This window comes from Arachis hypogaea, chromosome 1 (assembly GCF_003086295.3).
Source record: "Arachis hypogaea cultivar Tifrunner chromosome 1, arahy.Tifrunner.gnm2.J5K5, whole genome shotgun sequence".
In the NCBI taxonomy this organism is placed as follows: Eukaryota; Viridiplantae; Streptophyta; class Magnoliopsida; order Fabales; family Fabaceae; genus Arachis; species Arachis hypogaea.
The window spans coordinates 29416701-29436335 of NC_092036.1; the positions used below are offsets into that span (position 1 = coordinate 29416701).

At 30.4% G+C, this 19635-nt stretch overlaps 3 protein-coding genes across 3 annotated transcripts; all 3 read left to right on the plus strand.

Moving 5' to 3' along the window:
- The first annotated feature begins 1170 nt into the window (after window positions 1–1170).
- On the plus strand, window positions 1171–5268 carry LOC112709146 (uncharacterized). The gene is made up of 7 exons (XM_025761065.1): window positions 1171–1251; window positions 1341–1611; window positions 1756–1855; window positions 3945–4029; window positions 4144–4259; window positions 4408–4522; window positions 5104–5268. Exons 1-7 carry the CDS (start codon window positions 1171–1173, stop codon window positions 5266–5268), a joined length of 933 nt encoding a protein of 310 aa, XP_025616850.1.
- A 5597-nt stretch (window positions 5269–10865) lies between these two features.
- On the plus strand, window positions 10866–13713 carry LOC140181238 (uncharacterized). Its single transcript, XM_072224773.1, has 4 exons — window positions 10866–11073; window positions 11547–12108; window positions 12482–12609; window positions 12857–13713. Exons 1-4 carry the CDS (start codon window positions 10866–10868, stop codon window positions 13711–13713), a joined length of 1755 nt encoding a protein of 584 aa, XP_072080874.1.
- Window positions 13714–13749: 36 nt separating this feature from the next.
- On the plus strand, window positions 13750–14223 carry LOC140181264 (uncharacterized). Its single transcript, XM_072224804.1, has one exon. It carries the CDS (start codon window positions 13750–13752, stop codon window positions 14221–14223), a length of 474 nt encoding a protein of 157 aa, XP_072080905.1.
- Window positions 14224–19635: the final 5412 nt, after the last annotated feature.

Sequence of the window (19635 nt, forward strand, 5' to 3'; positions counted from 1 at the left end):
GAGCATAGCCATGCTCATCTCCCCTCCAAAACCATTCTCATAGCCATTGCAGTGGCCACTACAGTTACCGTACTTCTCACATAGAAGCTAATGAATAAATGCTTGGAAACATTAATTTCAGATGTGAAGGGAGGGTGTCTTCAAGGAGGAAACCTTAGTAGGTCACCAGCAGCACCTAAATTCAAAGGAGTATAAGTTTTCACAGACAAGAAGATAGAAGTGGCCACAAATGGATTCAGTGAATCAAATATCATTGGTAATGGAGGGTTTGGTTTGATGTACAGAGGAGTCCTAAGTGATGGTACTTTGGCAGCAATCAAGTTGCTACATAGAGAAGGTAAGCAAGGGGAGCGTGCCTTCAGGGTAGAGGTGAGTTGAGTGTGTTAGCTTCATTTAATGATATAATATATCTCTTTTGTTTTTGGTTACCAATGCAATTATTTAATATCTCCTTATTTTTATCTAGCTCTATCCCTCTATCCCTCTATATCTCTTTGGTTACCAAATATCCTTGGTTACCAATAAGAAAGAACATCTTGGTTGTTGGATCTATAGTAATTGGCTTGGTCTGACTCCGTGAAATGCTTGTTCCAGTTCCAATATAACGTCCATTTTGGTACCAATTCAATGGTAGTAAAGAATCACAATGCTTTAATCCTAATTTAAAGGATCATAGGGCAAGATCTCAACCTCATATGTATTCTAACTTAACTGAGTTTAATGTATATATGTAGTTTAATAATCATGTTTTCAGTTTAGTATATAAAGTTGTGAAGTTAGTTTAGAGTTTTCATGAGAGTATCTTCCTATATATAATAGGAGAGCATTAGATGATCAAGTATTTGACAAGTGGAGCAGTTATTTGCTTGACAAATATTAATAGCCAATACATGCCAAGTGGCAGTAGCTACTCTTGGCAAATGTATAATATAAAAATAAAAATAAAAAAATTTAATTTCAAATAAAACAATAAGTGGGACATCAATATAAATAGAGTTGTTTGATGCAAACCCACATTTTACCCTGCTTTTAAAATATTTTGTTCTCATCTCTTGAAAACTAGGAATAGTTTCATCTTCCTCTTTGGTACAAATCACAAAAAATGGCTGAATGTTATGATTACCTATGTGATGTCAATGCAAAAAAACTAACCTGGAATTTAAAGGTTACATGGTAAGACTCTGGGAGAGTCCTAGCAAGTTCAACGAAAAAGAACTGGGATCAATTGAGATGATTCTTCAGAATATTAAGGTATGTTATTAATAAAAATCCTTTATAATGGTATTTATATTTTTTTACCCTCTTTTGATTATTGACTTTTCCAACTAAACATCTTTCAGGATGATAGGATTCATGCTTCAATTCCTAACCCGGTTTTGAAAAAGTGGTTGGGTAACATCCAAAAGTTCTGCATGTATGTGATGAGTAACTTCATAGTTGTTGATAACAAGATCAAGTCTAGGGTAACTTCAGTAAAGTGGGTCCTCACTTTCTCACATAGGACCATTGTAAGTCCAATCGAAAATCCAAACTATTCTTTTGAAGCATTTCGATTGAAGACTATTACTGAGTTACTAAATGCTGAAAAGCTTGACAATACCGAACTGTTTGGTTTGTTCAAAATGTGTTACTGAAAGCTATCTTAATATGTGTATATTATATTGTTGGCAAAAAATCTGAAATTTATCTTAGTATTTAATATTATAGTGAGTTCATCCTCAGATTTTGACTATACTCAATGTGTTTTCTTTCTAGACATGATTGCAGAGGTTGTTGGGAAAGAGAATCAACGAGAGTTGGTTACCAGCAAAGGAAAAAAAACCAGGCGATTGGCAGTTGTTTTGGAAGATTTAGAGTATGATCCCAAACCCAAAGATATATTACTATTAAATAAATATATATCATATGATGAAAATAGTCAAATTTGTAATCTTTTTTCATTTTGGTTTCTTTAATAGGGGTGGTGCACGAAATTGTGATCATCAATGGCGCCATCAACATGGTACGCACAATTGCAATCTCAACTCTTTATCGCAACTTCGCACAACTAACCAGCAAGTGCACTGGGTCGTCCAAGTAATAAACCTTATGCGAGTAAGGGTCGATCCCACGGAGATTGTTAGTATGAAGCAAGCTATGGTCATCTTGTAAATCTCAGTCAGGCAGATTCAAATGGTTATGGATGATTTATGAATAAAGCATAAAATAAAGATAGAGATACTTATGCAATTCATTGGTGAGAATTTCAGATAAACGTATGGAGATGCTTTGTCCCTTCCATCTCTCTGCTTTCCTACTGTCTTCATCCAATCCTTCTTACTCCTTTCCATGGCAAGCTGTATGTAGGGTTTCACCGTTGTCAATAGCTACCTCCCATCCTCTCAATGAAAATGTTCAACGCGCTCTGTCACAGCACGGCTATTCAGCTGTCGGTTCTCGATCATGTCGGAATAGAATCCAGTGATTTTTTTGCGTCTGTCACTAACGCCCCACAATCGCGAGTTTGAAGCTCGTCACAGTCATTCAATCCTTGAATCCTACTCAGAATACCACAGACAAGGTTTAGACCTTCCAGATTCTCTTGAATGCCGCCGTCAATTCTAGCTTATACCACGAAGATTCCGATTAAGAAATCCAAGAGATAAACATTCAAGCCTTGTTTGCTTGTAGAACGGAAGTGATTGTCAAGCACGCGATCATAAGTGAGAATGATGATGAGCGTCACATAATCATCACATTCATCATGTTCTTGGGTGCGAATGAATATCTTTGAACAAGAATAAGCTGAATTGAATAGAAGAACAATAGTAATTGCATTAATACTCGAGGTACAGCAGAGCTCCACACTTTAATCTATGGTGTGTATAAACTCCACCGTTGAAAATACATAAGAACAAGGTCTAGGCATGGCCGAATGGCCAGCCTCCCAAAGAGGGTTCAATCATAAAAACATGATCAAAAGATTCAAGTGATCAAAAGACCTATAATACAATAGCAAAAGGTCCTACTTATAGAGAACTAGTAGCTAGGGTTTACAGAAATGAGTAAATGACATAAAAATCCACTTCCGGGTCCACTTGGTGTGTGCTTGGGCTGAGCATTGAAGCATTTTCGTGTAGAGACTCTTCTTGGAGTTAAACGCCAGCTTTTGTGCCAGTTTGGGCGTTTAACTCCCATTCTTGTGCCAATTCCGGTGTTTTACGCCAGAATTCTTGAGCTGACTTGGAACGCCTATTTGGGCCATCAAATCTCGAAAGTATGGACTATTATACATTGCTGGAAAGCCCAGAATGTCTACTTTTTAACGCAGTTGAGAGCGCGCCAATTGGGCTTCTGTAACTCCAGAAAATCCACTTCGAGTGCAGGGAGGTCAAAATTCAACAGCATCTGCAGTCCTTTTGAGCCTCTGAATCAGATTTTTGCTCGGGTCCCTCAATTTCAGCTAGAAAATACCTGAAATCATAGGAAAACACACAAACTCATAGTAAAGTCCAGAAAAGTGAATTTTAACTAAAAACTAATAAAAGTATAATAAAAACTAACTAAAACATACTAAAAACATACTAAAAACAATGCCAAAAAGCGTATAAATTATCCGCTCATCAAGGGGCAACACGATTGGTTGTACTTTATTCGGAGAAATGGTTGATCACCTCCTTCCACACCTAGAAAATGTAAGGGAAGAACCCTTTATTGTTGTGTTGCAATACTTCAAGGCATCAAGGTGGAATGGAAGGACATCTGTCCAAAGCAACTTTTCCATATCTAAGGTCCATGTCGACTTAGAGTTAGAAGAGGTATTTGGTTTTTGAAATAGGTTAGTACCAGTTTTTTTGCATTTGTTGTTATTAACCTTTCACACCTTGAAGTTAATGTTCATAAGGACAACTTCATTCTTACAATTACAATGTAATGTTCAAACTGCTTAATATTGCACCTGCAAGTACATCTAGGATTAGTCAAGTTACAACCCAAGGGGCATGGTCCGCGACTGATGAGCTGAACAATGGTGTCGTTATCGTGAAGACTGTTGAACATACTCTAAATTCAAAAGAGTTAATACATATATACATGTGAAATACTCTTGATATGTTGCCATACCATGGGTTCAAACAATCACCAATTTTAAGTAATATTTTTCAGGAAGGGACGTACTGGATTATTGGTACCATTGTTGCTATAAATGTAGGTAAAAATTATTGGTTTTATAAGTCATGTAGAAAATGTCCGAAGAAAGTTGAGACTCCTATTGGATATAGGTATGAATGTACTAAATGTGGACACACACATGAATCTACATCTATTAGGTTTGGAACTATTCTCTACATAGGCAATTTAGTATAGTAAGTCTAGAAAAATAAAAAAAATTGGAATGACTTAGTTGTGGGAGTTTTTGTCTACTGGCAGGTTCAAGGTCAAAGTGATAGTGTATGATGGTACCGGGAGCATCAGCCTACTGCTTTGGGATAGGGAAACAACACAACTCTATAGAAAGAGAGCAGACCAAGTTAGGGAAGAAGAGGTTAGTGCATATCGAGTTGAGATTTTCAAAGAAAATATATCCAATTCAACATTCTTAAACTAAACTAGAGAAGAGTTTTTTTATTGCACGATAACGATGAGGGAGAATATCCCTCCTCCTTAGACAATATGATGGATAAAAAAGCTTTATTTAAAATTAACATTAAATCTGGAAATATCAAGCATTTTGACCAAGTTTATCCTATCATTAAAATATGTGATGATGAGCATCTGATAGATAAATACTTGCAAAAAGAAGAACATTCCAACGTATCTACAAACCCGTCTATAAGTTGGGTAGTGGTTCATTTATTTAATTGTGTCTACAGTTTTTGTTTTTGCTGAGTTGGTTGGCGTTAATTCTAAATAAAACTATACTTTTTCTGTCCGCCAGAGATGGGTTGTAGCAACTCGATTGATATTTTAGAAAACATTATTAATATCAAGACCGATAATGATAATCAATTTAATATGGTATGGATTCAATAAAAAATATCTTTGTTGTCTTTAAAAATAGTTTAAAGACTGTTAAAAACAAGACTTATATTGATTAACACATTTTGTTGTTTATTTGATTTAAAGGATCCTATGGAAGCTTCTGTATCAAGTCTCAAAAGCAAAATCCCAGTTAAAGGAACTTCTAATGATATGAAATGTGGCTTCTCAAGCACCAACATAAATGATGAAGAAGGACAATTCTCAACCAACAAATTCACCAGAAAGACTAATAAGAGACAAAAAATCTAAATCTAAGATGTGAATTGTTGTGATTGTTAGACTATGTGATGTTAGTTTCTAATTATCAGTAAATTTTATCGCTTTCTGTTAGTGAATTATGTTGACTTTGATTTTAGAATTTGTATTACATTTTGGATTGCCAGTCTTTAGTTTAATTGACCACTAAAATGATATCTAATTTTTTCTTTTACATATATGTTGTTGTTATTATTCTGTTTTTATCACTTACACCCAAGATGAATATAGTTAAGTATATCTAGATCGAAACAAGTTCGAAAAGAAACGATTAAAATTATTTAACAGGCACAAGAATTATCATATTAAAGTAAGAGTGGGCAGTTATATATTTAGCAGTGTATACATTGTGCTTAACCAAATCGGATCAAAAGTATGTATGCAAAGCATATCTTTTATGAATGCTGCTAAAGAAACATATATGTAATTATATAATATCACCTAAAATGTGTCAGCGCACTACTTATAGTTAGTTTAGAGTAGAACAAAATTCAATGTATATAAACTGAGGACAACTCCCATAACAGGATTCATGCTTTCATTATGATCCTACAATAAAAATGATTGACCAAATATAAACTCTGCATTATGTAAAAAGAAATCTTAACCAACAATGACACAGGATAGTAATCCTATGTTATTTTAAGGTAATACAGAGCTATAAGAAATATGTGAGTATGTTATTAACTTCCAGCTTTAATATCAATATATAGTTATAAGTGATTAACATGAAAACATAATATGAAAAATATCTGAAAACGGAGATATTGGATGATATAGTAATTCAAATCTAAACAAAATGAGAAAAATAATATAGAAGCAGTTCTTATTTTAGAAAAGTGAACCATGAACATGGTGATAACAGAAATTCTAAGCTTTTTTTGCCCATAGATGTACAAGAATCCAATGCAGAAGCATCCCCTAATTTTGAAAGTGCAATATTAACATGTTTTTTGTGTTATCTTATAAAAAAAATTGGTTTATCATTTATAAGATTTTTTAGATATTCAATTGACCATAACACAAAAAAAGTCAAACATTATCTTTCTGGGCAGAATATGTTTTCAAATTTCATGAGCAATTTCAGTGAAATGAGACAATTAAACCAACAAAGAAGTCAATAATAGACCAAAATCACCTTTTTAAAATCCAAAAAACAAAGAAGGTCAAAGTTACCATAAACAATGTATAATAAAATAATTAAATATATTCATCATAGAGCTATTGCCATTTAGTATGTTAGTTTGGGATGAAAAGAGTAGTCTGTGCTCTATATGATTTGCTGTAAGCAGAAAAGACAAGCTAAACTGACAGGCAAGCTTATCCAGATATGATCAAGATTCATTGCCATTAAAGCATTAAGAAAACTAACTATGGGCAATAAAGTTAAAAGTAGTTTATAATAGTTATATTATTTTAGAATTTCTATAGGAACTCTATGTAAAAGAATGATAAACTATAAGAAACTTGCTTTCATTTATAAGAAACATAACAATTTAAATGATAAAAGAAGACATGTCTAATTAGAAAGAGTAAATGTTGTATATTTATAAAATTAGTTCAATTGAGATTAGGATGAAAGTAATGGACAATATGTGAGCTCTTTTATTGGGGGCAAAATTTATCCAAAGTACTTATGTTTCTACGACTAACAATCCAAGTAGATCAACATTTTTTTTTCAATTGTATTCCATAAAAGTGAAAATATCATATGCCTTTGATTGTTCTAAGGTTTCTGTAGTGATCAAAAGGTATATCCCAAAATAATAATGATAATGTCCTGAATAATTTACAACTTAATTTAAAGAATACTTAATTGGACATTGTGAGTGTCAATTGGATCTAAACAGTTGCATATTTATATCAAAATTATTTTGTATTTATTTAATAATTTATTGGCTAAAATTATTTTGTATCTATTTAAATAAAAATATTACTTAAATAAATTGATAACCCAATTAGCAAATTAATCTAAAAATGGATAAGCAAATTGATACTCATTGAGATTTTAATTTAGAGTCACATAATGAACATTCAATTGATTTTAATATTAAAAAATATATTAAAATGTATCAAAAAAATATAATCCTAGATGAGCTATTTATATTTGTTGATTAAGATCCATTTAATCTTGGTCACACACATAGTATTATGGCATAGCACTTTTATTTATCAAATAATATATATCAGATAAGATCGATGCAATATTTTTATACAAATAGTACTTTTTAATATGTAAAATTTAACCAAAAAAGAAATATAATAATTCATATCCTATTAAGTTAGAAAAAACGAATAAAAGTAGTTCTTATTTTGGGAAAGTGAACTATGAGCATTGTAATAACACATGCATTTGTGTCCATAAATATAAAAGGATGCAGTGCAGATGCATCCTCCAATTTTAAAGTGTACCAGTAATAGGTTTGTTATATTGTCTTATAACAAAAAAAGGTTTGATTTACCAGTTACAAAGATTTACAATTTTTTTTAGATACTCAATTGACCATAACACATAAAGAAAGCAAGGTATTATGTTTCTAGGCAGAATACAATTTCAAATTTCATGAGCAATTTTAGTAAAATGAGACAATTGAATCGAGAAAGAAGTCAAGAATAGATGAAACCCACCTTTTTAAAATTTAGGAAACAAAGAAGGTCAAAGCTACCATAAACAATGTCTAATATGGCCCTAAATAGATACATCATAAAGCTATTGCCATTTAGTATGTTAGATTGTGATGAAAAAGATGTACTATGCTCTATTTTTTTTTTGGCAAAATAGAAAAGGCTGGCTAAATTGACAGGCAAACTTATCTAGATACGATCAAGATTCATTGTCATTAAATCATTAAGAAAGTTTTTTCTAGGGGCAATAATGTTAAAAGTAGCCTATATTAGTTATATTATTTTGCAATTTGTATAAGAATCCAATGTAAAAGCCTGACAAACTATAAATTTTTTAAGTTAAAAATAAATATATATGAAAACATTAAAAGAAAAAAATTAAGAATAATATTCAAATTGTCCATTATAAAAGGAAGTCATTTGGATAGAAATAAACCATTTTAAAAATTTGTAATTACATTTGCTATGTTCCTGCTACTTCCCTCTTTTGGAGAAGATAAAAAAAATTTATATATAGCAAATGGAAAAAGATTTTTATATATAGTAAATGTTGTGAACAAGGGTGAATTGAGTCCATGTCCAAAATAATAAATTGTCAAATACTTCACCGTCAAATAAGCAAATTGCAAAAGAAAGTACATATGAAAAGGATTTACATTGTACAACATGTTGTAATTAAAGGGGATAAAATACCAGATCAATGAATACTAGTAGATAGATGAATAAAAAATTAGTCTAGCATAAAAAAGTTTCACTACTTAGGGTCAAAGAAAGTTACATGAGTGATACGATAGATTAGTTATCATAGGTGTAATTGAAAAGATTGACAATAATTACTTTCACATTTTTTGGGATAAAGACATTTGCTTAATTATGGAACTAAAGGGGATACGAATCAAATCTTAATCTACCTGAACCTGAAAATAAAGTAATAAAGTGTAACATAATAAGATAAAGATCAAACTTCAAAAAAAAAAGAGTAAAAGACTGATATTGTCCAAATGAAGTTTGGATATTGTGAAACACACATTTTTTTATACTCATTTCTATTTCAGTTGATGTGAATATTTAGTTTTAATTTAAGTTCAACTCAAATTTAGTTATTAAAATGACAATAGCTATTAAGCTCTTTTAGAACACACGTTAAATGAATTAAGTGGTTAATTTTTTATTATATAGATAATAATAAATAAAAAAACATGTGAAATTTAGATTGGTTAATATTAAATTATATCTATTTAATAATTAATTTGTTAATTGGGGTTACAAGCATGGTGATATCATACAATTGAAGTGATGAGTTATACTACCGTTGACCAATTATAATTAGATATCATTCACTTTATTGAGAAGGCAAAATTTATTTTTATTAGTGTCTAATCGTTATCGAGTGTTTTCAAAATGAGTAAAGATGGATTAATTCTGACTATGACATAGAAATAAATACAAAATCATGTGTTATATACATAGATCAAGTAAACATTGGTTTTGCTCCCATAAAATTGCAGTCCAAAGATACATATACTATTGGATTTTGGGTTTGGCTGGCCCAATTGGACTATACACTGACAGAAATTAAAAAACAATATGAAAATCTATAATCAATTGATGATATGAAAAACATAATTAAAAAAATGAAGTTACACATGAAATAGTTTTAAGTGACTGACAATGTAGCATAATAAATATAGGAAATAAAAATCATAACAAAAAATATAAATTTTTTTAAATTTATCTGTTGGTTCCAGTTGAAATAATTGATCATATAAAATTTTTGGATATTTTTAAAATTAAATCATTTCCTTCAAATAAAATACTTTCAATATATTGTAGTACTAATTTGTTTTGAGTTAGAAATAAATATATATGAAAACAGCAAAAGGAAACAAATTATGAATAATATTCAAATTGTCCATTATAAAAGCAAGATATTTGGATAAAAATAAGAAATTTTAAAAATTTGTAATTACATTTGCAATGCTCCTGTAATTCTCTCTTTTGCTTGCTCACACACAGAGGAGATAAAAAAAGATTTTTATATATATCAGATGAAATTTTTTTTATATATAGTCAAAGTCTAAAATAATGAATTGTTAACATACAAATAGCTCAACGTCAAATAAGCAAGTTGCAAAAGAAAATACCTATGAAAAGGATTTATATTGTACGACATGTTGTAATTGAAGGGGATAAAATATCAGACCAATGGATATTAACTGATAGATGAATAAAAAATTAGTATAGCATGAAAAAGTTTCACTACTTAGGATCAAAGAAAGTTAAATGAGTGATAGATAGGTTAGCTATCATAAGTTTTATTGAAAAGACTGACAATAGTTACTTTCATATTTTTAGGGATAAAGACATTTGCTTTAGCATGAAACTAAAGGGGATAAAAATCAAATCTTATTGGTACCTGAACAAGCAAATGCAGTGATTAAATGTAACATAATAAGGTAAATGTCAAACTTAAGAAAAAGAGTGAAAGACTGATATTACCCAGATAAAGCTTGGATATTGTCAAACACACAATCTTTTTTATACTCATTTTTTCAATATCAGGTATTTATTTGCTTTGGAGTGATATCTTTAAACCAAACATAAAAAAATGAAAAAATTATATGGTGAGAATGGCTATAAGGAGGATATAATGCTTAACAAGAGATTTACAAATGGTGGCAAAAGTAGAAAAGAAGTTACAATGAAAGAATTCTTTGCATTTCGAATACAAGAAAGATTGGCTGATGGATCACCATTGTTGTATTCAAGGAGATTATTCCAACAGTTTTTAGTCGACGGCTATTCGATGATTGAGTCCGTGAGACTCAATTTCATACGTCTTGAGCAAGAAAAATTAAGATGTGAATTATACAAGGATTTAAAAGAAGTCTCGAGAAAAGCGTATTATCTTACCGTCATTGTTTACGGGAGGTCCTAGGTACATAATACAAAATTATCAAGATGTGATGGCTATTTGCAAAGTTGTAGGATACCCAGACTTATTCATAACATTTACATGCAATCCGAAATGGCCAGAGCTTGAAGATTTTCTAAGGAACAGAGAGTTAAATGCAGAGGACCGACCAGACATAGTTTGTAGAGCTTTTAAAGTGAAATTAGATCAACTAATCAAAGAAATCAAGACGAAGAAAATTTTTGGAAGAGTCATTGCAGGTAAATTATTCATTCATATGTGATTTATGCATACAAAGAAATATTGTAGGCAGATTCGAATATTGTGCATGTAAAAGTTTAATTATTCAAACAATTTTTATTTAGAGAAATAATGGTTGCTGATTACATCTGAGAAAGCATTAGAACATATATAGGGAAGATCTTAGTATCATGCCATGTTTCAATTCACATGCTCGGTGACTTAAATCACCACTGGATGCACCATGCACAAATAGATTTATTATAGTATTAGAACCCATATGTTAAAGTGTGGAAGATAGTAAAACTATGACTTTTGTTTGAAATTTGGTAAAAAATCAAAATTTTAGTAGGGATTGAATCTATATTTTATTATTTTAATAGGCATCTTAAAAAAGAAACTTTACATAGCCTCTTGAGACATTACTCCAACACCATACTTAAAATAGGATTAATAAGGTCTAACCAAATCACTTTTTTAATCTTTTTTGCAGTTATGTATACTATTGAATTTCAAAAACGTGGACTTCTTCACGCTCACATACTGGTATTCTTACATCGTTATGATAAATATCCTACTGGAGAGGACATTGGTCGAATTATATCAACAGAAATTTCAGATAAGGATAAAGACCCAGAATATTATGATGCTGTGGAAAAGCACATGATACATGGCCCATGCGGTTTTGCTAGAAAAGACTCGCCTTGCATGGAAAATGGCAAATGTATCCGACATTTTCCAAAAGAATTTGTTGAGACGACCTCAATTGATGACGATGGTTATCCAATATATAGACGCAAAGATGACGGAAAGGTAATCACCAAAACAGGTGTTGACCTTGACAATAGATATGTGGTTCCACACAATAGGTTCTTACTATTGAGATATGGGGCACACATAAATGTTGAATGGTGTAACCAATCAAGATCAATCAAGTATTTTTTTAAATATGTGAACAAAGGAAATGATCGCGTCACAGCGACTTTCTACAAAACTACAAACCAAAATGCCAAGGAGGATGAAGTTGATGAAGTTAGCATGTATTATGACTGTAGGTACATATCTCCATGTGAGGCAGCGTGGAGAATTTTTGGATATAATATTCATTACAGAGATCCATCTGTAATTAGCTCGAATTTCACTTGCCCAATGAGCAACCAGTGATATTCAAAGACCATGAGAATCTTGATGAGGTTGCTAGACAAGCTTCTGTGAAGGAGTCGATGTTTTTGGGATGGTTTGAGGCAAACAAAGAATATCAAGAAGCCCGTTCTCTAACTTATGTAGAGTTTCCTACAAAGTTTTTTTGGAAGGCACAAGAAAGAGTTTGGGCACCACGGAAATCACACTCGGTTATTGGTGGGATTTTTTTGTGCCACCAGAGTCTGGTGAAATTTATTATTTAAGACTACTCTTAAACTTTGTTAGAGGTCCTATTTCCTACGAAGAGATTAGAACCGTAGATGATGTTTTGTACGAAACATTCAGGGATGCATGTTACACACGTGGTCTATTGGATGATGACAAAGAATACATTGATGCAATCAAGGAAGCAAGTAGTTGGGTATTTGGAGATTATTTGCGAAAGTTATTTGCAACACTACTATTTTCAAATTCAATGGCAAGACTTGAACATGTATGGGAAAATACATGGACTTTGCTTTCCAATGACATATTACATCGCTAAAGAAGAATTCTTGACAACCCAGGTAATTAAAAATATTAGTTTGATTATTCTATATACTACGTTAATAACCTATACATTTTTGCGATGCAATTCATAAATTTATCTTACTTGCACAGGCCTTACTTTGTCCAATGAAGAGCTTAAGGATTTCACTCTTATATACATTGAGCACAAGTTGAAAAGTCACAATAACAGTCTTAAAGATTTTCAATTTATGTCGTATCCCGATTTGGATGCATATTCAACTGATTTGATCACAATAGGAGTGAATCGGCTAATATGTGATGAGATTTGTTATGATAGACGTAGACTCTCGGATGAACACAACATTCAACTATCACAGCTAACTGATGAGCAGAAAAGTGTATACAAACAAGTTATGGATGCTGTTAACAAAAAGGAAGGTGTAGTTTTCTTCTTATATGGATATGGTGGTATAGAAAAAATATTTGTATGGAAGACTTTAGCATCTGGGTTAAGATCCAAAGGTCAAATAGTATTTACTGTAGCATCAAGAGGAATAGCATCTTTGTTACTACATGGTGGAAGGACAGCTCATGCACGTTTTGCAATCTCCCTAAATCTTGATGAGTTTTCAACATGCAACATAAAACAAGGAAGTCCATTAGCTGATTTACTGATTAAGACGAAGCTAATAATATGGGATGAAGCTCCTATGGTGAACATATATTGTATAGAAGCTCTTGATAGAACAATGCAAAATATTTTGAGGTTTAACAACTCAAGAAGTGAAGAACAACCATTTGGAGGGAAGACAATTGTGTTTGGAGGAGATTTTAGACAAATATTACCCGTGATACCTAAAGGGACTAGACAGGAGATTGTAAATGCAACAATTAATTCATCATACATTTGGAATAGCTATAAGTTGATGACACTTACGAAGAACATGCGCCTAGAAGGGGCTAATGGCACTCAAAGTTGTAGAGAACTAAAGGAGTTTGCAGATTAGATTTTAAGCATTGGAGATGGGAGATATAGAAGATCTATGGATGGAGCGGACAATGTTGAAATTCCAGATGACATCCTCATAAAGGAGTGGGATGATCCCATAGTTGCTATTTGTAGAGAAATTTACCTAGAAATGATGAGCAGAATGAACTGTGACATGCAAGTTGAAGATCGGGCTATTCTCGCACCCACATTGGAGTTGGTTGATGAAATCAATAGGTACATGAAGAGTTTAAACCCAACCAAAGCACAAACATATTTCAGCAGTGAGAAAGCATGCCCTATGGAGAACAATAATGACATATTAGCTTCTGTCTATACTCTTGAACTCCTAAACACAATTAGGTGCTCTAGGGTGCCAAACCACGACTTAACACTTAATGTAGGTACTCCCGTCATGTTACTTCGAAACATCGATCACTCTGCAGGTTTGTACAATGAAACCCGGATGGTTCTCACAAAGCATGGAAAACACATATTAGAAGCAAAAAGCATCTCGGAAAAAATGTAGGTCAAAAGGTGTTCATTCCAAGGATGACTTTAAGCCCATTCGACCATAGGATACCGTTCAAATTCCAACGCAGACAATTTCCTATAATGGTATCCTATGCAATGACTATTAATAAAAGTCAAGGTCAATCGTTATCAAAAGTTGGATTGATATTAAAAAATCCTGTTTTTATCCATGGACAATTGTATGTTGCCGTTTCAAGAGTTACAAATAAAAAGGTCTAAAGATACTTCTATATCATGATGATGATAGAGCTAAGGAGACAGACAACGTGGTTTACAAAGAGGTGTTCAGAAATCTTGAATAAGAAATCACAAGTTCTCTGATTTATCAATGCATACAATCCTAGGTACATTCTATGTAACTAATTGTTAATTTTGTTTATTATTTTTTTTCGCTTACATTACAAAGAATTTTTAAATCTAAAATAAGTTATATAGAATAAACTATCATGATGCCAATGTATAGAACATATTAGCCTATTAGTTCAGGAACTTTTGTCACAGGTAGTCACCATGTCAAATTAAAAGTCTAAAAACATACCTGAAACAACACGCTGTGTGTACAACCATAGAAATAATAATGCATTCTCCATCTCGGCACATTTATTTGATACATAAACTATTAATATTGCAGGAACACACTGCATCTGGAAAAATAAAAGTTAGGAAAACGTATGAATGTCTAATTAATGAATAGTATTCAACAAATAAGCATACATTTGCAAATAGTTTAATTAACAGGATTCCTTACTTCTATTCTCCTACAGGATTCTGATGTGTACGGAAGTGGATGGTTATTGACCAAAATACCAACTTTTTTCTTGATTTTTCAACTGTAGTCCTTGGCAAAAACTGGAGAATAAGAATAAGAAATTCACTGCGGTTTATAGGTAAGTAGCATATTTTTGCCACAAGAAAAATATGATAGCCAGATCAGTCAAAACAGATCAACATGTTAACTCAAAGGATCTTTTTCAATGTATCTTTTATCAACATATCTTAATTAATGGGATGTAGACACATTATCATGTTAGATTTTGATTATTTAATTATTCTACTAAACACGAGCCTAAATTTTAAGTATTGGTTATACAGAAATTCATCCAGATTACAGATCGATTCTCCAGTTGTAATTACAAAATACAATATACATAATCTTAAATTAAAAATAAAAATCTAAAATACTAAATAAGAAGTGCAGAACACATCTTCCAAAAAAATTCTGTTACGCTTCAAATTAGTTTTCTAGCCAAAAGATGTGGAAGAAAAAACTGATTTCTACTACACTCTTCTGGAACCATACTCTCACCTGAATTTATACAAGTGTAGAAGATCGAATTTCATATCAAGTGTAACTTCAGAAGTCAACAATATACACCATCAACTAAATCAACTTGCAAACAATTACTCTGCTTGCAGCGGCAATCGTTCTTATAAGTGCCAGATCTATTTTTTAAAAAGGTGGTGTTTAATAGAATAGAGAGGAGGAGTGGGTGATAATAAATTCTCATTGATGTGGGTTGGTGGTAATAATTGCTAAATACCAAAAAAAATAGATACAAAAGATGTCATGTGTCTTGCGTGTGTCTTGGGGAGTTAGGGAGGGAGAAGATTTTGGCGGTGAAAAATTTATTAATTGCTTGCAACTATTCAAATTCAAAACATATATTTAAAAGTGACATATTTATCCCGAATTTAAACCACGAGTATTCTGTTTGCAAAAATAAAGTTAAACCCAACACTTTGGTAATGTAATGCTATTTACTGTTCTTTTTCTATGGATAAATAAAAACACGTTCAACACACTATAACTGAATAAAGCATTGCGGTGATTTAGTTAATGGGACTATAGGAACATGCGTCATCAGCGCTATTATTATTATTATTATTATTATTATTATTATTATAAAAAATTTCACTTTTTTAAGATACTTTTTAATAATTTTTTAATTATTAAATTATGATTTTGTTAAAATTTTCATTAACAATTATTTTTTTACTTTACTACTAATTTTTCAATACTCAATATATATTATTTTAATATTAAATTTAAAAAATGTTACCACTGTTAATATGTTTAATAATTAATAGTAATAAATAATTTGATTAATAAATCTATTGAAAATTATTAACAATTTTATCAAAATTTAAAAATAAATCGAAATAGATAAATCCAAATTTTAAAAAATTAACATCTCATTCTTTCGCATCTTGGCAAAGCAAGTTTTTTAATAATTAAAAAATTATTAAAGCGTATCTTAGGAAAAAATAATTTAATCATTCAAAAAAAATTTTTAAAAATATTTTAAAAAATACAATTTAATCAATAGAAGAATAATTTGTTAAAAGAGTATTTTAGTAAATAAAAATTTATCATAAAAAGTAAAATTTTTGCTAAATAATATTTTTGTAAAAAAAATTAATTTCTCTTAAAAAATAGGTAAAGTTAATGGTAGTTAATAAAAAAATTTAAATAGATTAAAAAGAAGATTTTTTTAAAAAGTATATAAAAAGAAAATACATATTTTATAAATAGAAGATAGAGAAATATTATTTTTACATCTCTTAAAGAAAAATAATGAAATTTATTATTATTATTATTATTATTATTATTATTATTATTATTATTATTATTATTATTATTATTATTATTACAACAGGAGGCCTCAATGTCATATCGAGTGAGTAGTAAAAAAAAACTAGACCGAGGGAATATATATCATATACAAAAAAAAACATTATCTTTCTACTTTTTCGTACTTAATTGGGACACATTACATTATACTCAAAGTCAATATATATCAAGTAATTTAGTTAATAGTAAGTATGATTCCAAAACAATACAAACTCATATGAATTATATAACAGTATATACTATTATGTAATAACAAAGCGTCCCGCGCAAAGCGCGAGCAACTCACTAGTATGTTTTATGTTCACATCTATTATAGTCGTGTATATATAAACATACTAAATTTTATTTAAATATGTTGAAGCAGTACCTCATCATTTTTAAAATTAAGATGACTACGGAGATTGTAAGTAGTTTTCCTCTTCCACTTGTTCACTATTTCAATAATTCTTGAAAATAGAAATTTAACATCTATGATTATACCCTCATTTTATTCAATTGTTGGTTTGTATCGAAATAGGGCACTTCATCAGAATGATTTACATGATATTATTCTTAATGAGATTACCAATTGTACTGAGCTAAGAGCATTGTAAGTGAAAATAGTACTTTGACTTTTTATGATCATTCCTTTAATGTTCTTGCGTAAGGGCTAATACAGTTTATTTGGTTATAATGAAAAGTACTTGAGAGCCAATTATTTTTAAGGAGGAATCCCGCCAGATATTAAAAACCTATTGCATTTAAAATATTGTAATACTTTCCTCTCTTTTAATTCTGTGCTTTTTTTTGTCAAAATTTATTTTGCTTTGAATCATATTTGACTTTCTTATTGAACTATTAATATCAGATTTCAGTTAAGTTGTTAAAATATATATTAGATAATGACATTTAATTCATATTTTGGTTATAACTAATGGGAGTTTTAAATACAGGGATTTATCAAGCAACTCATTAAAGGTGCAATACCTTTTTCTATTGGACAGCTCACACATTTGCAACTTTTGTAAGTTTATTTTACACTGCATAATGATATTGATTTTAACAATCTCTGCAAAGTCACAATAGAAGTAACATCTATATCTATGTTAAATTTATTTATATCCATTTTTTTTACAAACATTTTTTTATAAAAAGTTAAAAGTTATTCTTAATATTTAATTTGTATCAATTTTTTATTCTTAATATTTGAATATATTTTAATTTTATCCTATGGGTTAGCTCAATTTTTAACTCCCACCTATTTTGCAGTGACCAGGACAACCACAGAGTTCTCGAAGAAAAGATGATTTCTGATTATCTTGATGACTTGGATGATTATTTAGACGAGTATGAGTAGGTTATTTATTTTAATTTGAATATTTTGTATTATTGGTGGATTGCAATTTAAACAAATATTAGTCTAAGTTAGTTATTTATCTTGTCTTGAGTTTTTATGTTAGAAGATTATTTATTATTTTGATAAGTTTGTAAACTCATTATCTAATATTTAGTATAAATTTTATTTTTATATTTAAAAGTTTATTTGTCTTGTTATCTAATATTCTGTATAAATTTTATTTCTATATTTAAAAGTTTATTTGCATTAATTGTTTACTACTTTAAAAAAATAATAAAAATATGGTTATTAAAATCAACGATAGCGTTGTCGCTTTTTAAATTTAAAATAGACAAAATATAGACAAAGAAGTTGTCGGTATCTACATAATTAAATCGACGGCAATTGTGTCGATTTTATTGAATCAAATATTGACAAAACGATGTCAATTTTATATAATAATATCGACGGCAAGGTTGTCGATTTTATTGAATCAAATATCGACAGAAATGGGGTCGATTTTAAACAATAATATCGACGGCAATATTGTCGATTTTAGTAAGAAGGTAAAATTTTCAAACTCATAATATAGACGGAAAAGCTGTCGATTTTATTAAATTATTATCGGCAGCTATGCAAGCCGTCGATTTTATTAGAATTTTGAAAAATCGACAAGCTTTATAGCGACCATCTCCGCCGTCCATTTTGTCGTCGACTTTTAGTATTATCGACCGCTTAACTGTCAATTTTAACGATGTTTCTTATAGTGTTTTATTGGCTATCTTTTATCTTAAATCTTCTTATCTTACTTATCAAATGTATTTTTATACCTACTATTTCTGTATTTATGTCATAGAAAAACTTATATTACCTTTCTTGTAGTTTGATATCTTCTTCTATTCTATCATTGATCAAAGAAACAATTTTAGGAGTTTATTTGATAGTATTATATATTTGGAAGCTAGAAATATGTGACTACTTAAGTAATAAGAAAGGTTTTCATTTCTTTTTCTTTGCATTATTCTCCACTTCATTCAGTACTAGTTATTCTACTTTTTAGTCTTCACTGAAGATGAGATTGTCCCAATAAGTTAATTTCAATGTTCAATCTCCACTTGATCCTCTCATTTTTGTAGAGAATTCTTATATGACTTAATAAACTCTGCTGTAATTTTTGTAAATAATTGTAGAAGATATTTTTATTTCACACAGAGTGGATACCATAAAATTATGGAAAAAGGTGATAGAATGGAGGCTGAGACAAGAGACGCAAATAACAGAGAACTTATTTGGTTTTATGCCAGGCAAATCCACCACTGAAGCTGCATACCTGTTAAGAAGGATGATGGAGAGGTATTGTAGTAATAAAAGGGATCTACATATAGTATTTATTGATTTGGAAAAAGCATACGATAGGGTGCCAAGGGAGACCTTATGGAAGGTTTCTGAAAGGAAGAGAA

Bases quoted from the DNA above. Each gene is read 5' to 3' on its own strand.
- LOC112709146 (XM_025761065.1), top strand. From the start codon at position 1,171: ATGGTAAGACTCTGGGAGAGTCCTAGCAAGTTCAACGAAAAAGAACTG. The intron at 1,252-1,340 runs GTATGTTATTAA...AACATCTTTCAG, and splicing joins TGATTCTTCAGAATATTAAG to GATGATAGGATTCATGCTTC. The intron at 4,260-4,407 runs GTATGAATGTAC...GTCTACTGGCAG, and splicing joins GAGACTCCTATTGGATATAG to GTTCAAGGTCAAAGTGATAG.
- LOC140181238 (XM_072224773.1), top strand. From the start codon at position 10,866: ATGGCTATTTGCAAAGTTGTAGGATACCCAGACTTATTCATAACATTT. The intron at 12,109-12,481 runs GTACATATCTCC...AAACTTTGTTAG, and splicing joins AGCATGTATTATGACTGTAG to AGGTCCTATTTCCTACGAAG. The intron at 12,610-12,856 runs GTAGTTGGGTAT...TTACTTGCACAG, and splicing joins TGATGCAATCAAGGAAGCAA to GCCTTACTTTGTCCAATGAA.
- LOC140181264 (XM_072224804.1), top strand. From the start codon at position 13,750: ATGGATGGAGCGGACAATGTTGAAATTCCAGATGACATCCTCATAAAG.